Consider the following 19,480-nt stretch of genomic DNA (forward strand, 5'->3'; position numbering starts at 1 on the left):
GTTTCTGCCTCAGATGTCTGCTGGGCGCCTGGTTTGTATGGGCACCCCGCTGAGCAGTGGGGATGCCCAGGTGGACAGGCACGCCCTGGCCTGCGGAGGCTGTGGTCTAGGGGAGGACAGATGTTTGTTACATGCACTTATGAAAGTTGGAAGGGTAACGAGGGCTCTGCAGGCGGGTACACACACAGGGAATGAGGGTTTCTACCACGTGCCTTTGTCGGGGAGATCAGGAACCGTAGGGGAGGTCAGGGGCAGCCTCCCTGAGAAAGCGGCTCTGGAGCTGAGGTCTGGCACGGAGCAGAGGAAGTGCATCCATTCTGAGCTGAGGGAACAGTCAGTGCAAAGGGACCGTGGCAGGGGGAGCAGAATGAATCTCAGGGCGAACCAAGGCTTGTGTAGCTGGAACGTGGCATGAGGTGCTGCCCCATGGGGCTGTGGGGCTGGTCTAGGGCCCTCCCTGCAGGACGCATGTCTGACCTGTGGCAAGAGCTCCTCCTTCCCTTGATTTAGTTTGTCTGGGCACTTTTGAAACAAGTTTTGTTTTTTAAAGAACTTGACTGAGATGTAATTCACATACTATAAAACTCACCCCTTTAAAGTGTACAGTTTACGGTCTTAAGTATATTGGTGACGCAGCCATCACCACTGTCTAATTGTAGAACATTTTTATCACCCTGCGAAGACCTGTTTTCACTCCCCCATGTGCCCCTCCCCCCAACCCTCGGCAACCACTGCTCTGCTTTTCTCTTTGTTCCTTTGCATGGATTTACCTTTTCTGAACGTTGTATATAAATTAAATAACAATGTATGGTCTTTTGCGACTTTAAACAAATGTTTAAGAAACATTTTTTCCTTGAATTAGCAAAATTGACTGACTTTTTAGAGGGGAAGTTGCAGGTCAAGCATGTCAGCCTCTTTGGTGTCCTTGAGGGCCAGCTCTCCAGATGCGCCTGACCCCTCCCCTCCCCTCCCCGCAACCTCCACGCCTCTGAATGATTTGGAGAATTCAGAATGGTCCCTGGTCTTTGCTCATATTTTTTTCCTGAATTTTCTGACTGCCAGTTCTTTTCTGAAAAATATCTCAGGAGATGCCCCTGAAGCTCCAGGTCTCTGAGCCACCCTTTGCAGAGTCTGACTCCGTAGAGCTGTGGCCAACCACTTGGTCCTAGAGCTGGGTTCAAATCCTGACTTTGGCACTACTCATTAGCTGTGTGACCTTGGGCTAGTTAATTACTGCTCCGCACCTCAGTTTCCTCATCTCTAAAATGGACATAATAACAGTACCTGGTGAGATGACCCAGTATTATTGGTGTCGCCACTGCCACCACCGCCAATCATTGTTACAGGAATGGTGTTGGATTTGGAATCACGTGAGTAGGGTTCCAGTCCTGGCTGTGCAGCTGTAGCAAGTCACTTCCTCTCTGAGCCTACATTTACCAGTCTCGACACTGGGTCAAATAGATGTTGCTTCGTGGTTATTGGGCAGCTCAGTTATGGGGCTGGACAGGAAAATGGATGGTAAACTGTAAAGTGCTGTGCCTTGTGAGGTGTCACTTCTGTGTGCTCTGGTCTCCTGTCAGCCTCACTGTGGTTTGGCACAGATTGACCTTTCTGGTCTTCTGTACGTTGCTCTGCAGGAGTTCCAGTCCTAGGGTCACCACTTAGTGGTCAGGTGACCTTGAACAAGTTGCCTAACCATGACTTAATCTCTTGGAACCTCGGTTTTTCTTCCTGTAAAATGGCGATAATAATAGTATGTACCTAACAGGATTGGGGAGTTCAAAGTGATGATCTTATGAAGCCCCCCTGCCCCACTGGCAAAGCTGACTCAGCAACTGGGGCTGCCATTGCCCCTGTTGGAACCCGGACTTGTGAGGGCTTCAGGAGTCTTTTTCAGGCCTCCCCTTGGATGTGTCAGATGGAGATGTTTATATTTTCTGGGAGCTCACTGTGTGCCTTGTGGGGAGCACTAGGGTCAAAGGTCCTCAGTCCCGGGGCACCCAGCAGCCCCAGGCCACGTGCTGGTGGCCTTGAGCTCCCCTGTCCTCTGTGGATGTCCCTGGAGCAGTGGCCTTCATGCTTCCAAGGCTCCTACCATCGTTTTACACACACCCAGATTGCACCCCTCCTCTTATTGCCCCCACACCTCAAGATAGAACCTTACATTGTGAGCAGAAACCACAGGCTGGAAGACTAGATCTAGCGCTCAAATGCGCCTTGTTTGTTTGACCTCCTTTTTTCTTTTTTTTTTTAACCACTTTAAAAATTGTGGTAGAATGCACGTAACATAAAATTTACCATCTTAAACATTTTTAAGTGTATAGTTCAGGGTATTAATGTATCACATTATTGTACAACCGTCACCATCGTCCATCTCCAGAACTCTTTTCATCCTGCAAAACTGAAACTGTCCCCACTGAACAGTAACTCTTCATCACCCCAGCTGCTAGCCGCCACCATTCTGCTGTCTGTGAATTTAGCTATTCTAGGTATTACACATAAGTGGAATCACAGGATTTGTCTTTCTGTGTCTGGCTTATTTCACTCAGCATAATGCTCTCCAAGTTCATTCATGTTGTTGCAAATGGCAGGAGTCCCTTTTTTAAGGCAGACTAACATTCCATGGTATGGCTAGACCACACTTAGCTTATCCATTCATCCATAAATGGACACTTGGGTTGCTCCCACATTTTAGCTGTTATGAATAATACCGCTATGAACATGGGTGTGCAGATATCTCTTTGAGACCCTGCTTTCAATAACTTTGGGTATATGCCCAGAAGTGGAATTCCTGGATCATATGGAAGTTCTATTTAAAATTTTTTGAGGAATCTACCACATTGTTTTCTACACTGGGTGCACCATTTTATATTCTCACCAGTAGGGCACAAAGGTTCCAGTTTCTCAATATCCTTACCAATACTTGTTATTTTCTGAGTTGCTTTTTTTTAAAAAAAAAAATAATAGCCCTCCTAATGGGTATGGAGTGGTATCTCATTATGGCTTCGATTAGCATTTCCCTGATGATCAGTGATATTGCGCATCTTTTCACGTGCTAATTGGCCGTGTGTATATAATCTTTGGAGAAACGTCTGTTCAAGTCCTTTGCCCGTTTTGAATTGGGTTCTTATGTTGTTGTTGAGTTGTAGGAGTTCTTTATATATTCTGAATATTAGCGCCTTATCAGATATGTGATTTACAGATAGTTTCTCCCACTCTGTGGGTTGCCTTTACACTCCGTTGACAGTCTTTTGATGCACAAAAATTTTTTTGATGAAGTCCAGCTTACCTATTTTTTCTTTTATTGCCTGTACTTTTGACATCAAGAAATCGTTGCCAAATCTAATGTCATGATGCTTTTCCCTTATGTTTTCTTCTAAGAGGTTTATAGTTTTAGCTTACATGTTTCAGTCTTTGATGCATTTTGATCCCTTCTTTTGCATGTGGATATCCAATTTTCCCAGCACCATTTGTTGAAAAGACTGTCCTTTCCTCATTGAAAATCTTGGCACCATTGTCAAAAATCAATTGACCATACACATGAGGATTATAACTGGGCTCTCTCTCCTATTCCATTGGTCCATATGTCTGTCTTTATGCCAGTACCACACTGTTTTGATTACTGTAGCTTTGTAGTAAGTTTTGATATCAGGAAGTGCGAGTCCTACAACTTTCTTCTTCTTTTTCAAGATTGTTTTGGCTATTTGGCTTTTGAGATTTCATATGAATTTTAGGATGGATGCTAATATTTCTGCAAAAAATGGCATTGGGATTTAGGTAGAGATTGGATTGAATCTGTAGATTGCTTTGGGCAGTATTGACATCTTAACAATACTGTTTCCAGACTATGAATGCAGGCTGTGTTTCCATTTACTGGTATCATCTTTAATTTCTTACAGCAACATTTTGTAATTTTCAGTGTACAAGTTTTTCGTCTCCTTGGTTAAGTTTATTCCTACATGTTTTATTCTTTCTGATGCTATTTTAAGCGGAATTACTGTCTTGTTTCCTTTTCGGACTGTTCAGCGTTAGTGCATAGAAACGCAACTGATTTTTATGTGTTATATCCTGCAACTTTGCTGAATTTATTAGTTCCAACTGTCCTGATTGTATGATCAAATTAGTTGCCACCATTTAAATCTTAGTTAAGTTCATATAAAAATCTCAACTTCCTTTTGTTTGTCATAAAATACTGGAAGTTGTGGCACCTCTGGGCTGACATTCCCACGTGGCATGCACTGCCTGGAGCCCATTAGCAGCTCCTGCCTTTGGCAGAAGTGAGCATCCTTCAGCACACCCCAGCCTCCACCACCTCTGCTCCCCCGTGCCCTGCCTGACCGCTCTCTCACAGACCCTGCTTCTCCTGGCCCCTCATGCATTCAGCACTCTTTCTACATGTGTTTACTGAGCGCCTACTATATGCTAGGTACCGTTCTAGGCACTGGGGGTACAGCACTGATACAACAAATATCCCTGTCTTCGCGGACTTTCATTCTAGTAATAGACTTATTACGTGCTGGGCCCTGTCCTAAGCACTTTATATATGTTACTCATGTAATCTCACTTAATCCTCCAGACCTCCTCAGTGAGGTAGCCTCATTCTACTGCTAAGGAAATGGAGAGGCACGGTGGAGTTGAGACATGTCCAACGTTGTCTGGCGAGGTAGGGTGATGTCTGTATTAGAAACCCGAGCAGTCTGGCCTGAGAGTCCATGTTCCCAAAGCCCCTTGGTGGCAGAAGGACTCAAATGTGAAAACTCAGCAGTGGAGGCAGGGTGGGATGGATGTAGCCAGTCGGGCGTGGTCAGTGGTCATGTACATAGGTAACCAGGAGTCAGGTCTCCCGGGAGGGGGAGTGTGTTGGGGACAGGATGGGGTGCTTCCCGGGGCTGCCCCTCAGGCCTCTGGGCTGCGTTTCCTTGGGGCCGTCTGGATCCCAGGCCCTCTCATCTTCCCAGCTCAGCAATGCCTTGGTCTTGCCACTGGGAGAGCCCTCCGTTCCTCAGAAGACAGCCGATGATGGAGGGCCAGGCTTGGTGGGAGGTTGGGGGCTAATCAGCAGGTTGTCTGTGTCGAGAGGAGCAGACAGCTGGGAAAACACAGACTGGCACAGGGCAGCCGCACCCTCCGCTGAGCCCGCTTCTGCTGGGAGATGTAACTATGGGTTTGCGTCGGTCAGCAGACAGGCACCAGCTCCCTCTCCCTCAAGGCCCCCCTGCACCAGGCTTGTGGCTCAGTTTCTCAGCATGACTAGGAGCCTGAGCCCAGGGAGGGCTGTGGCACAAACCCAGCCTGGTCCCTTCTCAGCCCTGGGTTTGACCTTGTGCTGTCCGGGGGGCCACCACAGCAGCCGGTCAGGAGCCTGCCTGCCCCTCTGGCCTGGCTCTTTGCACTCAGGAGTGAGTGCGCTGCCCCCTCGCCGTCACTTCCGTGCTCACTGAGTGTCTCCGGGTGTGCTGGGCACCTCCCGAAGAGCTGATGGACGAGGTCCCCCCCCACCCCCCGCCGACCCCTTGCGTACTGATGCAGGCACCGTCGCTGACTCAGAGCTGTACTGGGTGGGTGAAGGGCGTGCCTGCAGGGGCCCCCTCCGCAGAAGGCCCCGCTCTCTGGTCAGGTTCACCCTCAGCTCCCCGTCTCTGCTCCGAGCCCTCCTCCCGTACTTGGTTTTGTGTCCGTCTCCTGTGCTCACTGTTTTCCCTGACCCTGAGAGACTCGCCTGTTCTCCCTCCCAGGCTGGGAGAAGTCTGCTGTCTTCCCTGCAGGCCCTCCCGAAGCCGACCCCCCGGGGGTGGAGGGCAAGGGTCCCGCTCCTGGGCAGCACGCCTCCTTAGTTCTCAGCCCCCCGTGGAGCTGGCCGGCAGGGCGCAGGCACCGCGCACCACGGGGTGGTTTGTGTCTGACCGGACGCCCTGCGGTGTCAGTGGGCCGTGCTCCTCCGCTGCCCGAGACTAGCCAGGACATGACGAGTGCCTGACATTTCTGACAAAAGGGGTCTTTTACAGCCTTTTCCTCATCCCTCCACCCCGCCCCCAGCCTGCCTCGTGGGGCAGCCCCCTCCTTCTGGGGCGCCCCTCAGAGATTCCAGACAGAGGCCAGGAGCGCCCAGCGTTCCAACTGTGATGTAAGGAGAGAACAGGAACTGGGCTGCAGGCAGGTGTCAGGCAGGCATCCTGACTCCCAAGGAAACACTGGGAAACCCCACTTTCACTGCATCGGCTCTGAGCGCCAGCGGCGTTGGGGACAAGCAAGGTCCGAGCCCACCCAGCCTAGTGCCAAGGAAGCAGCCTGCCTGGGGCACCAGCTCCGTGCAAGTGGATCTTCCTGGGGTGATTTCTGAGGGAGGGGAGGCAGGAGGGGGACCCCAACCTTTCCAAAGGAGGTAGACTCCACCTATTTCAGGGTGGGGGGAGTGCAAGAGGAATATATATTCTTTGAGACTTAAAACTTACTGCAAATCGAAAAGAATTTGTCAAACATCATTCCATAGTCCAGAGCCCTCTATTTTTTGTATTGCATATGCGATTTTGTTTTTGGATTTTTCTTTGACTTAATATGTTGAAGAGCTTTTCCCCACATCATTTAAAACTCCTGATAAACATGAGTGTAACGACTACACAGTAGTCTATGAGTGCAGATACTGCAATCCGCCTAACCATTCCCCTAATGCTGGGCATTGCGGTTATTCCCAATTTCATGACTAAGGAATGAAAGGCTGCCTTATTCAAACTGTCCCTCACTCCCCTCCAGGGCGAAGGAACTGAGGCTCCGTGTACCAGGCTTTTAACAGAAGGGGGTATTGGAGCGGGCAGAGAAATGGTACGGGCTTTGCTGCCTGGCCTGGTCCATGCCCAGCACATTGCTAGGAAGGAATGTGCTGATGGAGCAGGTGACAGAGGTGACCTTCTCGGGTGCAGCCCTTAAGTCACCTGCTTGTCCACCAGGAGGCCTTGGGCAGCCGGGTTGTGTCTCCCAACCCCTCTCTGGGTCTTGTGTTCTTGGAATCTGCCTCCCCAGCTACGAGTGAGCAGCGCTGGTGTCACAGGCCTTCTCCTTGGAGGTGGGGTCGCGCCCATGGCCCTCCCCCAACTTGCTCAGAAAAGCAGAGGCTGATTTGTGGTCCAGCCGCCTTCTCCAGCGCCAGGAGACGGTTGGCTCTGAGCTCGTGCTGCACACAGACTGTTGATGACACCTCAGCCATATGTAGTGGGGAGATTTTACACACACACCCCCAAAATCCCAATGTCTGGCCTCTCTTGAAAGGTCAGAAGTTTGATGACACTGGGCCTGTGTCCCCCCCCGCCAGTTGCAGTCCTCTGTCTCCTTCAGGTGGATCTTGGGCATCTAGTCCTGCACTGCCCCTCACCTGCCTTACTTGGCTGGTGGCCCCTGTAGGCGGTGGGCTTTGTCTCCTTATGTTTAGTAACAAGAGCCCAAAGCTTGTGCAAACCACACCTCCTTATCCCCCAGAGAGAGAGTCTGACTCTCACTGTACCTTTTCCAAGGTTCCGTGCGATCAACACAGAATGTTCTGCAAGAAAAAGCTCAGACAGGCTCTGATGAACGCTGGTGCCAAAGTCTTTGTCTGCGTTTTGGGTTATTTCCCGGGGGGAGAGTTTCCTGGAGGTGCGCTGATGTGGAACCAGGGTCTAGGCCTGCGGGGAGGGCAGGCAGCCATCCTGGGGTCCTGTTCTTTCTCGGGGCTGGTTTCCCCTCCCTGGGCTCTGGTTGAACCAGGTCACCCTTGCCTCCTGATGGGGTGCACACCCCTTCTCTTTCTAACGGCCTCCACTGGCCATAGCTCTCCTGCAAGGCAGACTGGGAGCTGGGGTGGAGGCAGGTCCCAGATGTGCCCTGGTCACTGGCAGGCCCGTCTCCACAGACAGACTCACCAGGAACCACTCAAAGTAGAAAATTCTAGGGGCTGGTCAAGGACCGATGCAGGTTTTGTAGTGCCTGGAGTTTATACACTTTGGAGGCCCTTTAGAGAATAAAGAATGTTAAATGACAAACACAGAAGTAGGTTCAGGCGTGGGTCAGGGCCTGTGCAAAGGCAGGCGTCCTGAGAGTCAGCCTCCTGCGTCCCCCGGAGAGCTGCCCCTGGCGTGGGCCCAGGCTGGCACAGGGGTCGCCTCGGCTGCACTCGCTCCCCGGACTCTCCTGTGAGCCCAGACTGGCTGGTCCTGTGACGGGAGAGGGTGCTGAGAGCTGTCAGGACCAGGCCAGGTGCTCTGCACCTAGAGTCCCAGGGGTGGCCTGATGCTTGAACACAGGGAGGACTGGGGCTCTGGGTTTGGGCAAGAGGCCTGGGTGTGGGCTGGAGGAGAGAATCCAGGCTCAGCGTGCCCCGGCTTTGTGCTGGCAGGTGGAACACCTGAAGCAGAAGCTCATAAGCCAGGCCCAGGAAGTGAGCCGCCTTCGATCGGAGCTGGTGAGCCCAACCACGCCATCCTAGCGGGGCGGGGCTGGGGGGGGTGATGCTCCCCATGTACTTATCACCACTCACTGTGCCCACGAGGTGGTGTGACCCGTAACAGGAGGGAGGTTAATTCTTACTTGCTGATGTAAAGTAGGAGTGTGAACTCTGTGTATAAATATGACTTTCCTTGTAACTTTCACACTCAGGAAAATGGAATGAAAGGGGTGGGGTGCAGCCGGGAGCAGTTCCTGTCTCACCACTCTCCTGCATCTCTTCCTCTCCTCTGCCTTTGTCTTTACCGTCTCTGGAGCCCCTCCTCTCTTCTCTCCATCCATCACTGGCCTTTCCTTCTCTTTTCTCCTTCTCTCTGTCTCCCCACCTCTCCCCTCTCCCCTGCCCCTGCACTGTCTGCCTCCCCGCTCCGTCCTTCCCCCTGATCTGCCCTCGCCACATGCGCCCCCAACCCCTGGCTCTGGCTCTCTGCAGGGAGGCACCGACTTGGAGAAGCACCGGGACCTGCTGATAGTGGAGAATGAGCGACTGAGGCAGGAGATGCGGCGCTGCGAGGCCGAGCTGCAGGATATGCGGGCCAAGCCTGCGGTGCCCTGCACAGGCTGCGAGCACAGCCAGGTGGGCCCAGGGCCAGGGCGGTCCCGGGGCGCTCGATTCCCAATGGTCACCCCACTTCCTCATGCTGAATCCTGCCCACTAGTCTCACACCTGTCCCGGCCCCCGCGGCCGTCTGTCTGCAGGAGAGCGCCCAGCTCCGCGACAAGCTGTCCCAGCTACAGCTGGAGGTGGCGGAGAACAAAGGCTTGCTGTCAGAGCTGAACCTGGAGGTGCAGCAGAAGACCGACCGGCTGGCCGAGGTGGAGCTGCGGCTCAAGGACTGCCTGGCCGAGAAGGCGCAGGAGGAGGAGCGGCTCAGCCGGCGCCTGCGCGACAGCCACGAGACCATCGCCAGCCTGCGGGCCCAGTCGCCGCCCGTCAAGGTGAGCCTGGGGCCGGGCGGCCGCACCGCTTGCGGTGCCCCGCGCGCACGTGGGCCACGCCTCGACTCTGGTCCCTGGAGCCCAGGATGGGCTGGACGTAGGAGGGGCTTGTCTTGGTGAATAAGTAGGTGCGGGGGGTTGAAGGAATCCTTCCAGATCTGCTGTCACCTGGCCCCTTCCCCTTCTTGCTGTCCAGGGCCAGGCCATGTAGGCATCCAGCAACTGATGCTTGAGGTGCCCGCTGTGTGCCGGGCACAGGTGTGATGCATCGCTAGATTCTGCCCTCGTCTTTGCCCTTCTTGTCTGTTCTGGGCCCAGTCGTGGGCCACAGCCGGGCTCCAGGTGGACTCATTAAGATGAGAAGATTCCAGGAGGCCCTTGCAGCTTTCTGGAAAGCCCAGACCTCGGGGCTCCTCTAGTTTATTCTGCAGGCCGTTGGTGACATGTTCCTGAGGGGCCCCCCAGGGTCCCAGGGTAAGGTCAAGGCACCCACGCACCTCCATGCACCCACCCCTCCCTCCCCTCACAGTATGTCATGAAGACGGTGGAGGTGGAGTCGTCCAAGACCAAGCAGGCCCTCAGTGAGTCCCAGGCCCGGAACCAGCACCTGCAGGAGCAGGTGGCCATGCAGAGGCAGGTGCTGAAGGAGATGGAGCAGCAGCTGCAGAGCTCGCATCAGCTGACCGCACAGCTCCGGGCGCAGGTGTGCACGTCTATCGGGGCAGCATGTGCACACCGGGCCCCGACGCCAGAGACCGGCCTTTGGCACAGTGCAGCGGCTGAGCACTTGGGGTTCGACAGACCTGGGTTTCGGTCCCTCCTCTCCCCACTGGCCGTGTGACCAAGGGCAGGTTTCTGTTTCCTCATCTGTAAAATGATCTGATCACAGAACGCACCTCCCAGTGGGGCTTGACCTATTCACAAGATTCGCTCAGGGCCCGGCACACAGGCTCTTGGAAGGGTGCTCTAGTCGGTGTCATAACAGATGCTTTCCCCTGCTCTCCTGGGACCTGTGGCTTGTGACCTGTGTTGTGTGCCGGGACCCAGGTTGGTGCTGGGCTGATGCCGGGAAGTAGCTGCACGGAGCTCCCAGCCCTTTCAGGGAGAGCGACGGCCACCCTACCCCACCTGTGTGTGTGTGCACGTGTGCAAGGCGTGAGGGGCGGGGCTTCTTTCTCTGCATGGCGCACGGCACTAAGCTGCTGGCCCTGGCTGCAGATCACCATGTACGAGTCGGAGCTGGAGCGGGCACACGGGCAGATGCTGGAGGAGATGCAGTCCCTGGAGGAGGACAAGAACCGAGCCATCGAGGAGGCCTTTGCCAGAGCCCAGGTGGAGATGAAGGCTGTGCACGAGAACCTGGCAGGTGAGCCGTGCAGCCGGGCTCTAGCCTGCCCCATGCCGCAGCCCTTCACCCCGTCTGCCTCTCACCCCTTGTGTCTCCATAGGTGTCCGGACCAACCTGCTGACGCTGCAGCCAGCACTTCGGACCCTGACCAACGACTACAATGGGCTCAAGCGTCAGGTGCGCGGCTTCCCGCTGCTGCTGCAGGAGGCCCTCAAGAGTGTCAAAGCCGAGGTGAGTGTAGGCCATGGCGGGGCGGGGCTGGGAGAGGCCTTGGAGCCCCTGGGCAGATGCAGCAGCCACCTAGCGCGCCCTTCCCAAACCCAAAGCCCCCAGATGGCAGCTCCTGTCCCACACACGCACTGCTGTCCCCAGACCATTTGAAAAACAGTGGTCAAGAGCAGGTATTTGGGTGTAAACCAAACATGTCACGTATATCTTTGTATCTCATATGTGCTATGCATATCTTTGTATCTCAAACATGCTACATGTATCCTTAGATCTGTTAGGTTTAATTTAATTTTTTAAGCTGTACTTGTGCAGTATGAGAATAGCCAATGTCTCTTAAGTGCCTCCTACGTGCTGAGCCTTTTATAGCCGTCGGCTCCTTGAATCTGTATGACAGCTCTGCAGGGTAGAGAGACATGTATTTTGGGAATCAAAAATAGTTCTCCTTTAAAAAATTATGTCAATAATACATGGACACGTTGAAAGTACCCACCTCCCAGAAGGGCATTCAGATGAAAAGGAAAGGCTTCTTTCTGCCACCCAGCCTGCTCCCCAAAGGAGGCCTGTCTCCCAGCATTTCCCCCAAAGGGTGTTCTGAGCATGCTGAAAACTGTTGACATATATGTACATGGACACGCACTTCCCTTTCACCCAATAAAGGGGAGCAGGTGTATGTGTGGCTTGCATCTTGTTTCTTTTCCTTATGAAATGTAACTTGGAGATCTTTACCTACCAGCTCCTACAAATCCACAAGTTAGATGTTGTTATCCCCATTTTACAGATGAGAAGATTGAGGCTTGAATACGTTGAGCCAGTTGCTTCTGGTCCCCCAGGTCCTCAGGGCAGAGCTGGGATTTGGGTCCAGCTGAATCATGTAGTCAAGTGCTGGTGCTGTGGAGTGAGGGCTGAGTCCCGGCTCTTTACTCATCTGCAGGGCAACCTTGAGATTGGCTTAGCCTCTCTAGGGCTCAGTTTCTTCCTCTGTAAAATGGGCCTGTTCGCAGTACCTACCCAGAGGGGTTATTGGGAAGATGTGAGGTGTGACAGCGCATGTCAGGTACTTAGTCCAGGGCAGGAGGCAGTGAGCAGACTGTTGGGGGGAAGGGGAGAGGGCAAGCAGCCGGGCAAGCAAAGCGGGTGGAGCTGGGCCTCTGATGGTGCTGCGCCCCCCCCCCCCCCCCCGACTAGATCGGCCAGGCCATCGACGAGGTCAACAGCAACAACCAGGAGCTGCTGCGCAAGTACCGCCGGGAGCTGCAGCTGCGCAAGAAGTGCCACAATGAGCTCGTGCGGCTGAAAGGTGACCGCTGGGCGGGCTCGGGGGTGCCTAGCGGAGGGAGCCCTGACCTGCCTCGGAAGTGATCCTGTCCTTCCCCATGGCCCCCAGCACCACTCCCTGGAGCTGTGCCCTGTCATCGGGGAGCTATTGTAATTCCCTCTTTGTAGATAAGGAAACCGAGGCACAGAGACGTCACAGGGAATTTGCTCAAAACTGCATGGCTAGTGAATGGTCCACCTTGGATCTGTTCAACTCTGAAACCTTTGCCCAATGCCTATGGCAGGCTACCAGGTGGCGGAGGGGTAGGGTATTGAAGCATTGGGTGGTGGGTGGCTAGAATGCCACTTATTCTGATCTAGGGCCTGGTCAAGCTCGAGACACCACCCATTCACGGCACAAAGGTCTAGGGAGCACCTGCTCTGTGCCAAGTGCTGTTCCAGACAATGAGGATGTGGCTTTGGGCGCCACAGAACCTGTCCCTGCCTTCATCGTGGTTACTTCAGCAGGAGGCGAGCAGACAGTGATCATTAATCACTCAGAAAACCCCATCACTACCCCTTTACCCAGGCTGGGGAGGGGCTCTGAGAGCCCCTGGGTATCTGACAGTTGAGGGTGTCCAGGGGGCTTCCCGTAGGAGATAAAACCAGGGCTGAGACCTGGATTGTGAGGTGGAGTGGACAGGTGAAGGGAAGGTGGGGCCGTGCTAGATGTGATGGGGAGTTTTCTCTTCATTCCAGGAACTCTGGGATCCCACCCAAAGGCTTGAAGCAAGGGGGTGGCATGATCAGATCTGTGCGTCAGACACCCCTGGGTCTGCCCTGTTGCCTGTGCCCATCTCCTGCCTGGTCCTTTCTGCCCATCTGATTCCCAAGCCCTGTCCTGGCATTCACTGTGCCCTTCTAGAGTGATAGAATAAGCCCCTTGGCTTGCTGGGATCCAAGCCCCTCGTTGTGTACGTGAGGAAACTGAAGTCCAGGTGTATAAAGAGTTGTCCATTTTGGTATCCCACCCAAACTGGGTGCAGTGTCTGAGCCCCACCACTGCCCTTTCCTCCATGTCCCCATGGCGAGGCTCCTACTGTCAACCGGTTTGCGCAGCAAGAAAATGTATTGATACGTTAATTCATACTATAGCGTGAGTGACTGATCAAATCTTTGTGGGCCACCTTGCCCTTGGGGGCCTTGCTTAGAAGGCAGGGGGCTCTTGAGCCACTAGCCTGCTCCAGATGCCAACGGACACCAGTGTGGAGGCAGTCTGGTCTTGACCTGGTCTGTACCCTTCTCTCTTCCGCCACCCAATCCAGGGAACATCCGGGTGATTGCCCGTGTCCGGCCAGTCACCAAAGAGGATGGGGAAGGACCTGAGGCCACCAATGCTGTGACCTTTGATCCCGACGACGACTCCATCATTCACTTGCTGCACAAAGGAAAGCCCGTCTCCTTTGAGCTGGACAAAGTCTTCTCCCCGAAAGCCTCACAGCAGGACGTGAGTGTGGCCCTCCGGGGAGAGGGACAGAGAACAGTGGAGGGAGGGGGAGACAGACTCACCTCACCTGTAGAGGGAGAGATGTTGGGAGCTGGACAAAAATAAGTATAAGGGAGGGCAGACAGGATGGAGAAGCCCAGTGCCCCACGGTCCCTCTCTTTTCACCTCTGGAGGAGAGAAGAGGGTGGGAAGGTAAACTGGGAGCTTTGGAAGCCTCTGCTAAGAAGGGCAGATCCATACATAGCCTAGGGCACCCACGTGGCCCCACCCATCCACAGCCACACCCACTCTCAGGCTCATCCCACCCATGAGACCCCTCCTACCCTCATAGCCACACCCACTCACATGGTTCCTCTCCCATACTCAGCCACCTGCACTCTCACAGCCCCTCCCAGTCATGTGGCCCCGCCCATCCACAGGACCCTGGCTTGCATGGAGGCAGTCCCCTCCAGCCAGGAGCACCTCCTCTATCAGTCCCATGGGTCTTCCTAGGGACTCCCATGCTGCCGCCCAGGCCTCAGGGAGGAGCCCTCAGCCTGTGGGAGCCCCGTGTTCTCAGCATCCACTCTTCCCTCATCTCTGCCAGGGCCAACCTGGGAGGCCTGTTTTGCCTGTGCCCTCCGGTCCCCATGCTGGGCTTTATCTTTGCCCCCGTCCTTTGTTGCTGGCTGGCAGGCAGGCCGGCCAGCCGGCCCGTGGAGGTGCCAGGCACATGCTTTCTCGGCCTTCGTTTGCTGACCCACCTTGAGAGGGGGAGAAGCTGGGGGAGGGCTCCTGAGTTCCTGCGCTGGGCGGCCCCTTCCTCAGGTGCTGGTGGGCAGTAATTACTGCCCTGACTTCCCTTCAGTCTTTCAGCAATGAGGCTGCCCACTAACGCCTAGCGTAAGTGACTTATTAGTCACAGATTCCTCCACAGTGAGCTGGTTGCCCATGATGACAGGTGCCGTATTAGGGGAGGGGAGCAGTCGGGGAGGTGGCTGGTGGGGGCCCCTGGACCCACCCTCCATCCCACGTCCCCTCTGCAGGTGTTCCAGGAGGTACAGGCCCTGATCACCTCCTGCATCGACGGCTTCAACGTCTGCATCTTCGCCTATGGCCAGACGGGTGCTGGCAAGACATACACGATGGAGGTGGGTACCTGCTGGATGGGGCGGGGATCCAGAGTGAACCCCAACCCCTTGCTGCCATTGGTGGGGGCTCCCCTCATTGGTGTCGAGGTTCTGCGTGGGGTGTGTTCTGCCTCACTTGGTCTTCATAACCACCTTGGAGCAGAGCCCATAGTTATCCATGTTAGCCCCGAGGCACCAGGCCTGCGGAGGGGGCGCCTTGCCCAAGCACACCTGCATGGTCCCGGTAGGTATGGGGGAGGGGAGGGTGTGCTGACGACAGCCTCTGGCCTCGGACGGGTCTCGGCCTGGGCCCAGGGTCCAGGGGAGATGGCTGTGACGTCTCTCAGGATTGGCTTTCATTTCACCCACACACATTTATTGGGCTTCTGTCGTAGGGCTGCCATGCTGGGCCCTGGGAGTGTCAGGATGAATGAGGGGGGGATCTTGGCCCTCAAGGAGATACCCGGGCAGTGGGAGAGACTGGCCAGTGAAGAGACTGGCCAGACTTGCTGTGAGGCGCCTAGCTCTTTTTTTAATATTTATTTATTTGGTCCTGTCAGGTCTTAGTTGCAGCAGGTGGGCTCCTTAGTCGTGGCACGTGTGCTCCTTAGTTGCGGCTCGCCAGCTCCTTAATTGTGGCGCGTGAAAAAGTTGTGATGTGCGTGTGGGATCTATTTCCCTGACCAGGGATCGAACCCGGGCTCCCTGCACTGGGAGCGTGGAGTCAGCCACTGCACCACCAGGGAAGTCCTGGGTGTCCAGCTCTTAGCTGCAGCTCCCAGGGCCTCATCTCCCTGCCTGTGCCGTGCCCCCCTCTATGGGATGTGGCTGGGAGTGGGGGGGTTGAGAGGAGGAAGAAACTTGACTGTAGATAAAAATGGAGCCATTTCCCTGGCTCTTAAGGGGGGTATTGTGGGATTCTCCAGGTAGGGGAGGGGGGCGGGTCTCCTGCTGTCCCAACGATGGGCGCCAGAGGGCCCTGCTGGCCCAGGCTGTTAGGCACCTTTGGGAAGGCTGTCATGGTGGTCCTTTCTCCCCCAATCTGGACCTTCTTTTCCCTCGGTTTTGGGATTGGCAAGACTGGTTAGTTGGGGGCAGGCCAAGCGAGATGGGGAGGTGAAGGGCAAGGGGTGCGTGCAGCACCTTCTAGGCTCCCAGCTCTGTCTTGGGTGCTCAGAGTTGACCACCAGGGGCCTCCATCCTCCAACACATCCCCGCTGAGCCCCACTGTGCATCAGGCACCGTGCCTGGGGCACAGCCGTGGCCAGGGTGCCTGACCTCACGGAGCCAGCCCACCAGTGGGGAGACAGCAGTGCACACGGCAAATCAGGATGTGTCCTGTCAGGTGCTAGGGAGGAAACTTCGGCCAGGTATGAGGAACCAACAGTGAGGGAGGGATCGGGCATTTGGAGGGAGAGGAAGCCTCCCTGAGGAGGTGACTGGTGCAGACACCTAAGCCAGTCACGGAGAGGAGAATGGGGAAGGGCACTCTGGGCGGAGGGAACAGCAGGGCTGGGACCACGAGTCCGGAGCGTGCTGGGGAGGATACTGAGGCCCGGCAAGGAGGCCCCGGTGGCAGAAGTGAAGTGAGGGTGGGAGGTGCCATGATAAGGGAGGCCCAGGTGAGGACTCCAGATTTCTTTCTAGAAAGGCCGGCCAGCCCATCCGGCCCCAGTTCACTTGCCAGCTCTGCCTGTGCCTCCCCTGCCTCACCCACAGAGCCTGGCTCACGGCCTACCTGACAATGAGCCCCTCATTGTCATACATTCATACGTGTCATACAATCGTACATTCCCGGTGCCCCCTCCCAGGTGGCCCACCACGGCCAGGTATCCATCAGCAGCCCCTGTGTGCAGGCCCAATCCTGGCAGGGTGGGGCCGTTTTAAAGGCGGGGAAACTGAGGCCCAAGGAGGTGAAGTTGCTTGTAGCTGGTGGAGGGCGTTTTTGGGGGCAGACCGGCACGCAGGTGGGGAGCTTCAGTCAGGGAGGCTGGCCTGTGAGGGGTAGCCAGAGCAGGTGGGGACCACAGATACCATGTGAGCATCTGCACGGGCCAGCCCACGTGGTGGGGGGAGACCTGGCTCACCGGGGCCTTGATTTTGCCTGCAGGGGACCCTCGAGAACCCAGGCATCAACCAGCGGGCCCTGCAGCTGCTCTTCTCCGAGGTGCAGGAGAAGGCGTCTGACTGGGAGTACACCATCACCGTCAGCGCGGCCGAGATCTACAACGAGGTCCTCAGGTGAGGAGCCCTCAGGCAGAAGGCCCTCGAGTGGGAGCCCCTCAGGTGGGAGCCCTTAGGTGGGAGCTGAATGTATGTCCTGACTCAGCCCAGGGGATTCACTGGTCCCAGGCCCCTCTCCCGCGCTAGCAGGCAGGAGGAGGAGGGCTGTCTGAGCCCACCTGGGATACCCAAAGGTACTCCTTTTCCCCTTGAAGTGTCCTCACCCTACCTGCAGGCTGCACCAGGTGGTGAAGAGTGAGTGGGGTCTTGGGAGGACCTGCCCACAGGGGCTCAGTGCATTGTGGGGGCAGGAGTAGCAGCACCCCAGGACTTTGGGGGAACGTTCCATCTCTGCCCTTCAGCAGACTGAGCGCAGAGCCCCATGGTCCAGGAAGGCTTCCAGAAGTGTGATGGCTGGGGGAACGTTCCAGGCTGGGGGTGGGTGCAGTGCAAGCAGAGGGCAGACTGCGAGGAGGGAGTGACCGTCCTTCCTGCTCTCAGGGACCTGCTGGGGCAGGAGCCCCAGGAGAAACTGGAGATCCGCCTGTGTCCTGACGGCAGCGGGCAGCTGTACGTGCCAGGGCTGACGGAGTTCCAGGTGCAGAGCGTGGAGGACATCAACAAGGTGTGGGGCTGTGGGGGCCGGGGGTGGGGAAAGGCTGGGGAGACCCTGCCCACAGCAGAGCTGCCCCGGAGTACAGGATGGGGGTCGGATGCAGGTTCTGCCAGGTCCCCAGGCCGCTCTGAGCCTGTTTCCTCCCTTGGACGAGGCAAAGGGTGCCGCCCCCTCACAGGGATACTCGGGGACCCCACTCCAAACCCTGTGCCTCACCCTGCCCTCCCCGGGCCCCAGGTGTTCGAGTTCGGCCACACCAACCGCACCACGGAGTTCACCAACCTGAACGAGCACAGCTCGCGCTCACATGCCCTGCTTATTGTGACAGTGCACGGCGTGGACGGCAGCACCGGTCTCCGCACCACGGGTGAGTGAGGGCCCCAGCCACCTGGCCTGAGCCACCCCCGTCCCCCCCCCGCCCCCCCGGCCTTTCCCGGGGCAGCCTTGACCTGCCCAGCACCCTCTCCGCAGGGAAGCTGAACCTGGTGGACTTGGCCGGCTCAGAGCGCGTGGGCAAGTCGGGGGCTGAGGGCAGCCGCCTGCGGGAGGCACAGCACATCAACAAGTCGCTGTCGGCCCTGGGGGACGTCATTGCTGCCCTGCGTTCCCGCCAGGGCCACGTGCCCTTCCGCAACTCCAAGCTCACCTACCTGCTGCAGGACTCGCTCAGCGGGGACAGCAAGACCCTCATGGTGGTGCAGGTGAGGGCCCCAGGCGGGTCGGATGGCATGACCATTAGCGTGTAGGGGCTTAACCAGCTCCAAGAACAGGGACCCCCCACCTTCCCCGGCGGCCCAGGTACCCTCCCAGGCTGTGCAGGGAAGAGCCTCCGGTCATCAGCGGCTCCGAAGTCAGTGACACGTGGCTCCCATCTCCTGCAGCCTCCCCACAGACCTGGCCACGTGCACCGTGTGCCTGGCAAGTTCCTCCGTTTCTGCCACCTTGGTTGCCCTCCTGCTCCCCTCCCTCTCAGTCTTGTCCAGGGAACCTTCTAGAGTCCCCTGGTTGTGGGCTCCCTTTGGTGCTCTTCCAGTTCTGCGAGGGCAGCCGGCCAGCTGGGTGGGGAGTGAGCTCTCTTGTCCCCCAGGTGTCCCCCGTGGAGAAGAACACCAGTGAGACGCTCTATTCCCTCAAGTTTGCTGAGAGGGTGCGCTCCGTGGAGCTAGGCCCCGGGTCCCGCAGGGCAGAGCTCGTGTCCTGGTCCAGCCAGGAGCATCTAGAGGTACGGGGACCACCACAGGCCTGCCTCAGGCCAGTACTGGGTCATAGACATCCCGGTCATGGGCAGGAGGGAGGGTTTGGAGGGGAGGACAGTGTGGAATGGTGGAGGAGGGGAAGATACCAGAGGGGGTGGAGCCAGAACTTGAACCCAAACCCAGTAGCCTCTTTAGTCCAGGTGTTCTTTCTCCGCCTCAGAGGTACCTGTGGGGGTCATCAGCTGGTGGGAGGTGGGACGGGGGCGGGTGCAGGCTGGCACACAGGCGCTCAGTAGTAACTAGTTCACTTCTTTACGTATGATGTCTCACACCCTCCCCCCCCCATGGTTATTGTACCATCATCATGTCCATCTTGCAGATGAGGAACTGGTTTCAGGTGGCTGGGGAGGGGAAACGTGTGGGGTAGGGGGCAGACCCAGGGCAGCAGGCCCCGCCCACCTGCCCTTCTCTGCCCACAGTGGGAGCCAGCTTGCCAGACGCCACAGCCCTCAGCGCGAGCCCACTCGGCCCCTGGCTCTGGGACCACTAGCCGCCCAGGGTCCATCAGGAGGAAGCTGCAGCCCTCGG

The 19,480-nt window shown here is 56.4% G+C and overlaps 1 protein-coding gene across 11 annotated transcripts in view; it reads left to right on the forward strand.

Moving 5' to 3' along the window:
* Positions 1-19,480, forward strand: part of KIFC3 (kinesin family member C3) — a 35,580-nt gene that overhangs the window by 14,787 nt on the left and 1,313 nt on the right. For 8 of the 11 annotated variants that reach the window (XM_033845266.2, XM_033845263.2, XM_033845264.2 and 5 more), the window contains 15 exons: positions 8,366-8,431; positions 8,906-9,049; positions 9,172-9,411; positions 9,941-10,114; positions 10,630-10,777; positions 10,860-10,990; positions 12,173-12,284; positions 13,567-13,748; positions 14,774-14,878; positions 16,968-17,098; positions 17,582-17,705; positions 17,934-18,063; positions 18,168-18,397; positions 18,784-18,918; positions 19,372-19,480. In XM_033845266.2, the coding sequence (XP_033701157.1) occupies positions 8,366-8,431; positions 8,906-9,049; positions 9,172-9,411; positions 9,941-10,114; positions 10,630-10,777; positions 10,860-10,990; positions 12,173-12,284; positions 13,567-13,748; positions 14,774-14,878; positions 16,968-17,098; positions 17,582-17,705; positions 17,934-18,063; positions 18,168-18,397; positions 18,784-18,918; positions 19,372-19,480 (2,161 nt within the window). The remainder of the gene's footprint in view (positions 1-8,365; positions 8,432-8,905; positions 9,050-9,171; positions 9,412-9,940; positions 10,115-10,629; positions 10,778-10,859; positions 10,991-12,172; positions 12,285-13,566; positions 13,749-14,773; positions 14,879-16,967; positions 17,099-17,581; positions 17,706-17,933; positions 18,064-18,167; positions 18,398-18,783; positions 18,919-19,371) is intronic. The other 3 variants (XM_033845265.2, XM_033845269.2, XM_033845267.2) reach the window with 2 other exon arrangements.

This window comes from Tursiops truncatus, chromosome 19, assembly GCF_011762595.2.
Source record: "Tursiops truncatus isolate mTurTru1 chromosome 19, mTurTru1.mat.Y, whole genome shotgun sequence".
NCBI lineage: Eukaryota > Metazoa > Chordata > Mammalia > Artiodactyla > Delphinidae > Tursiops > Tursiops truncatus.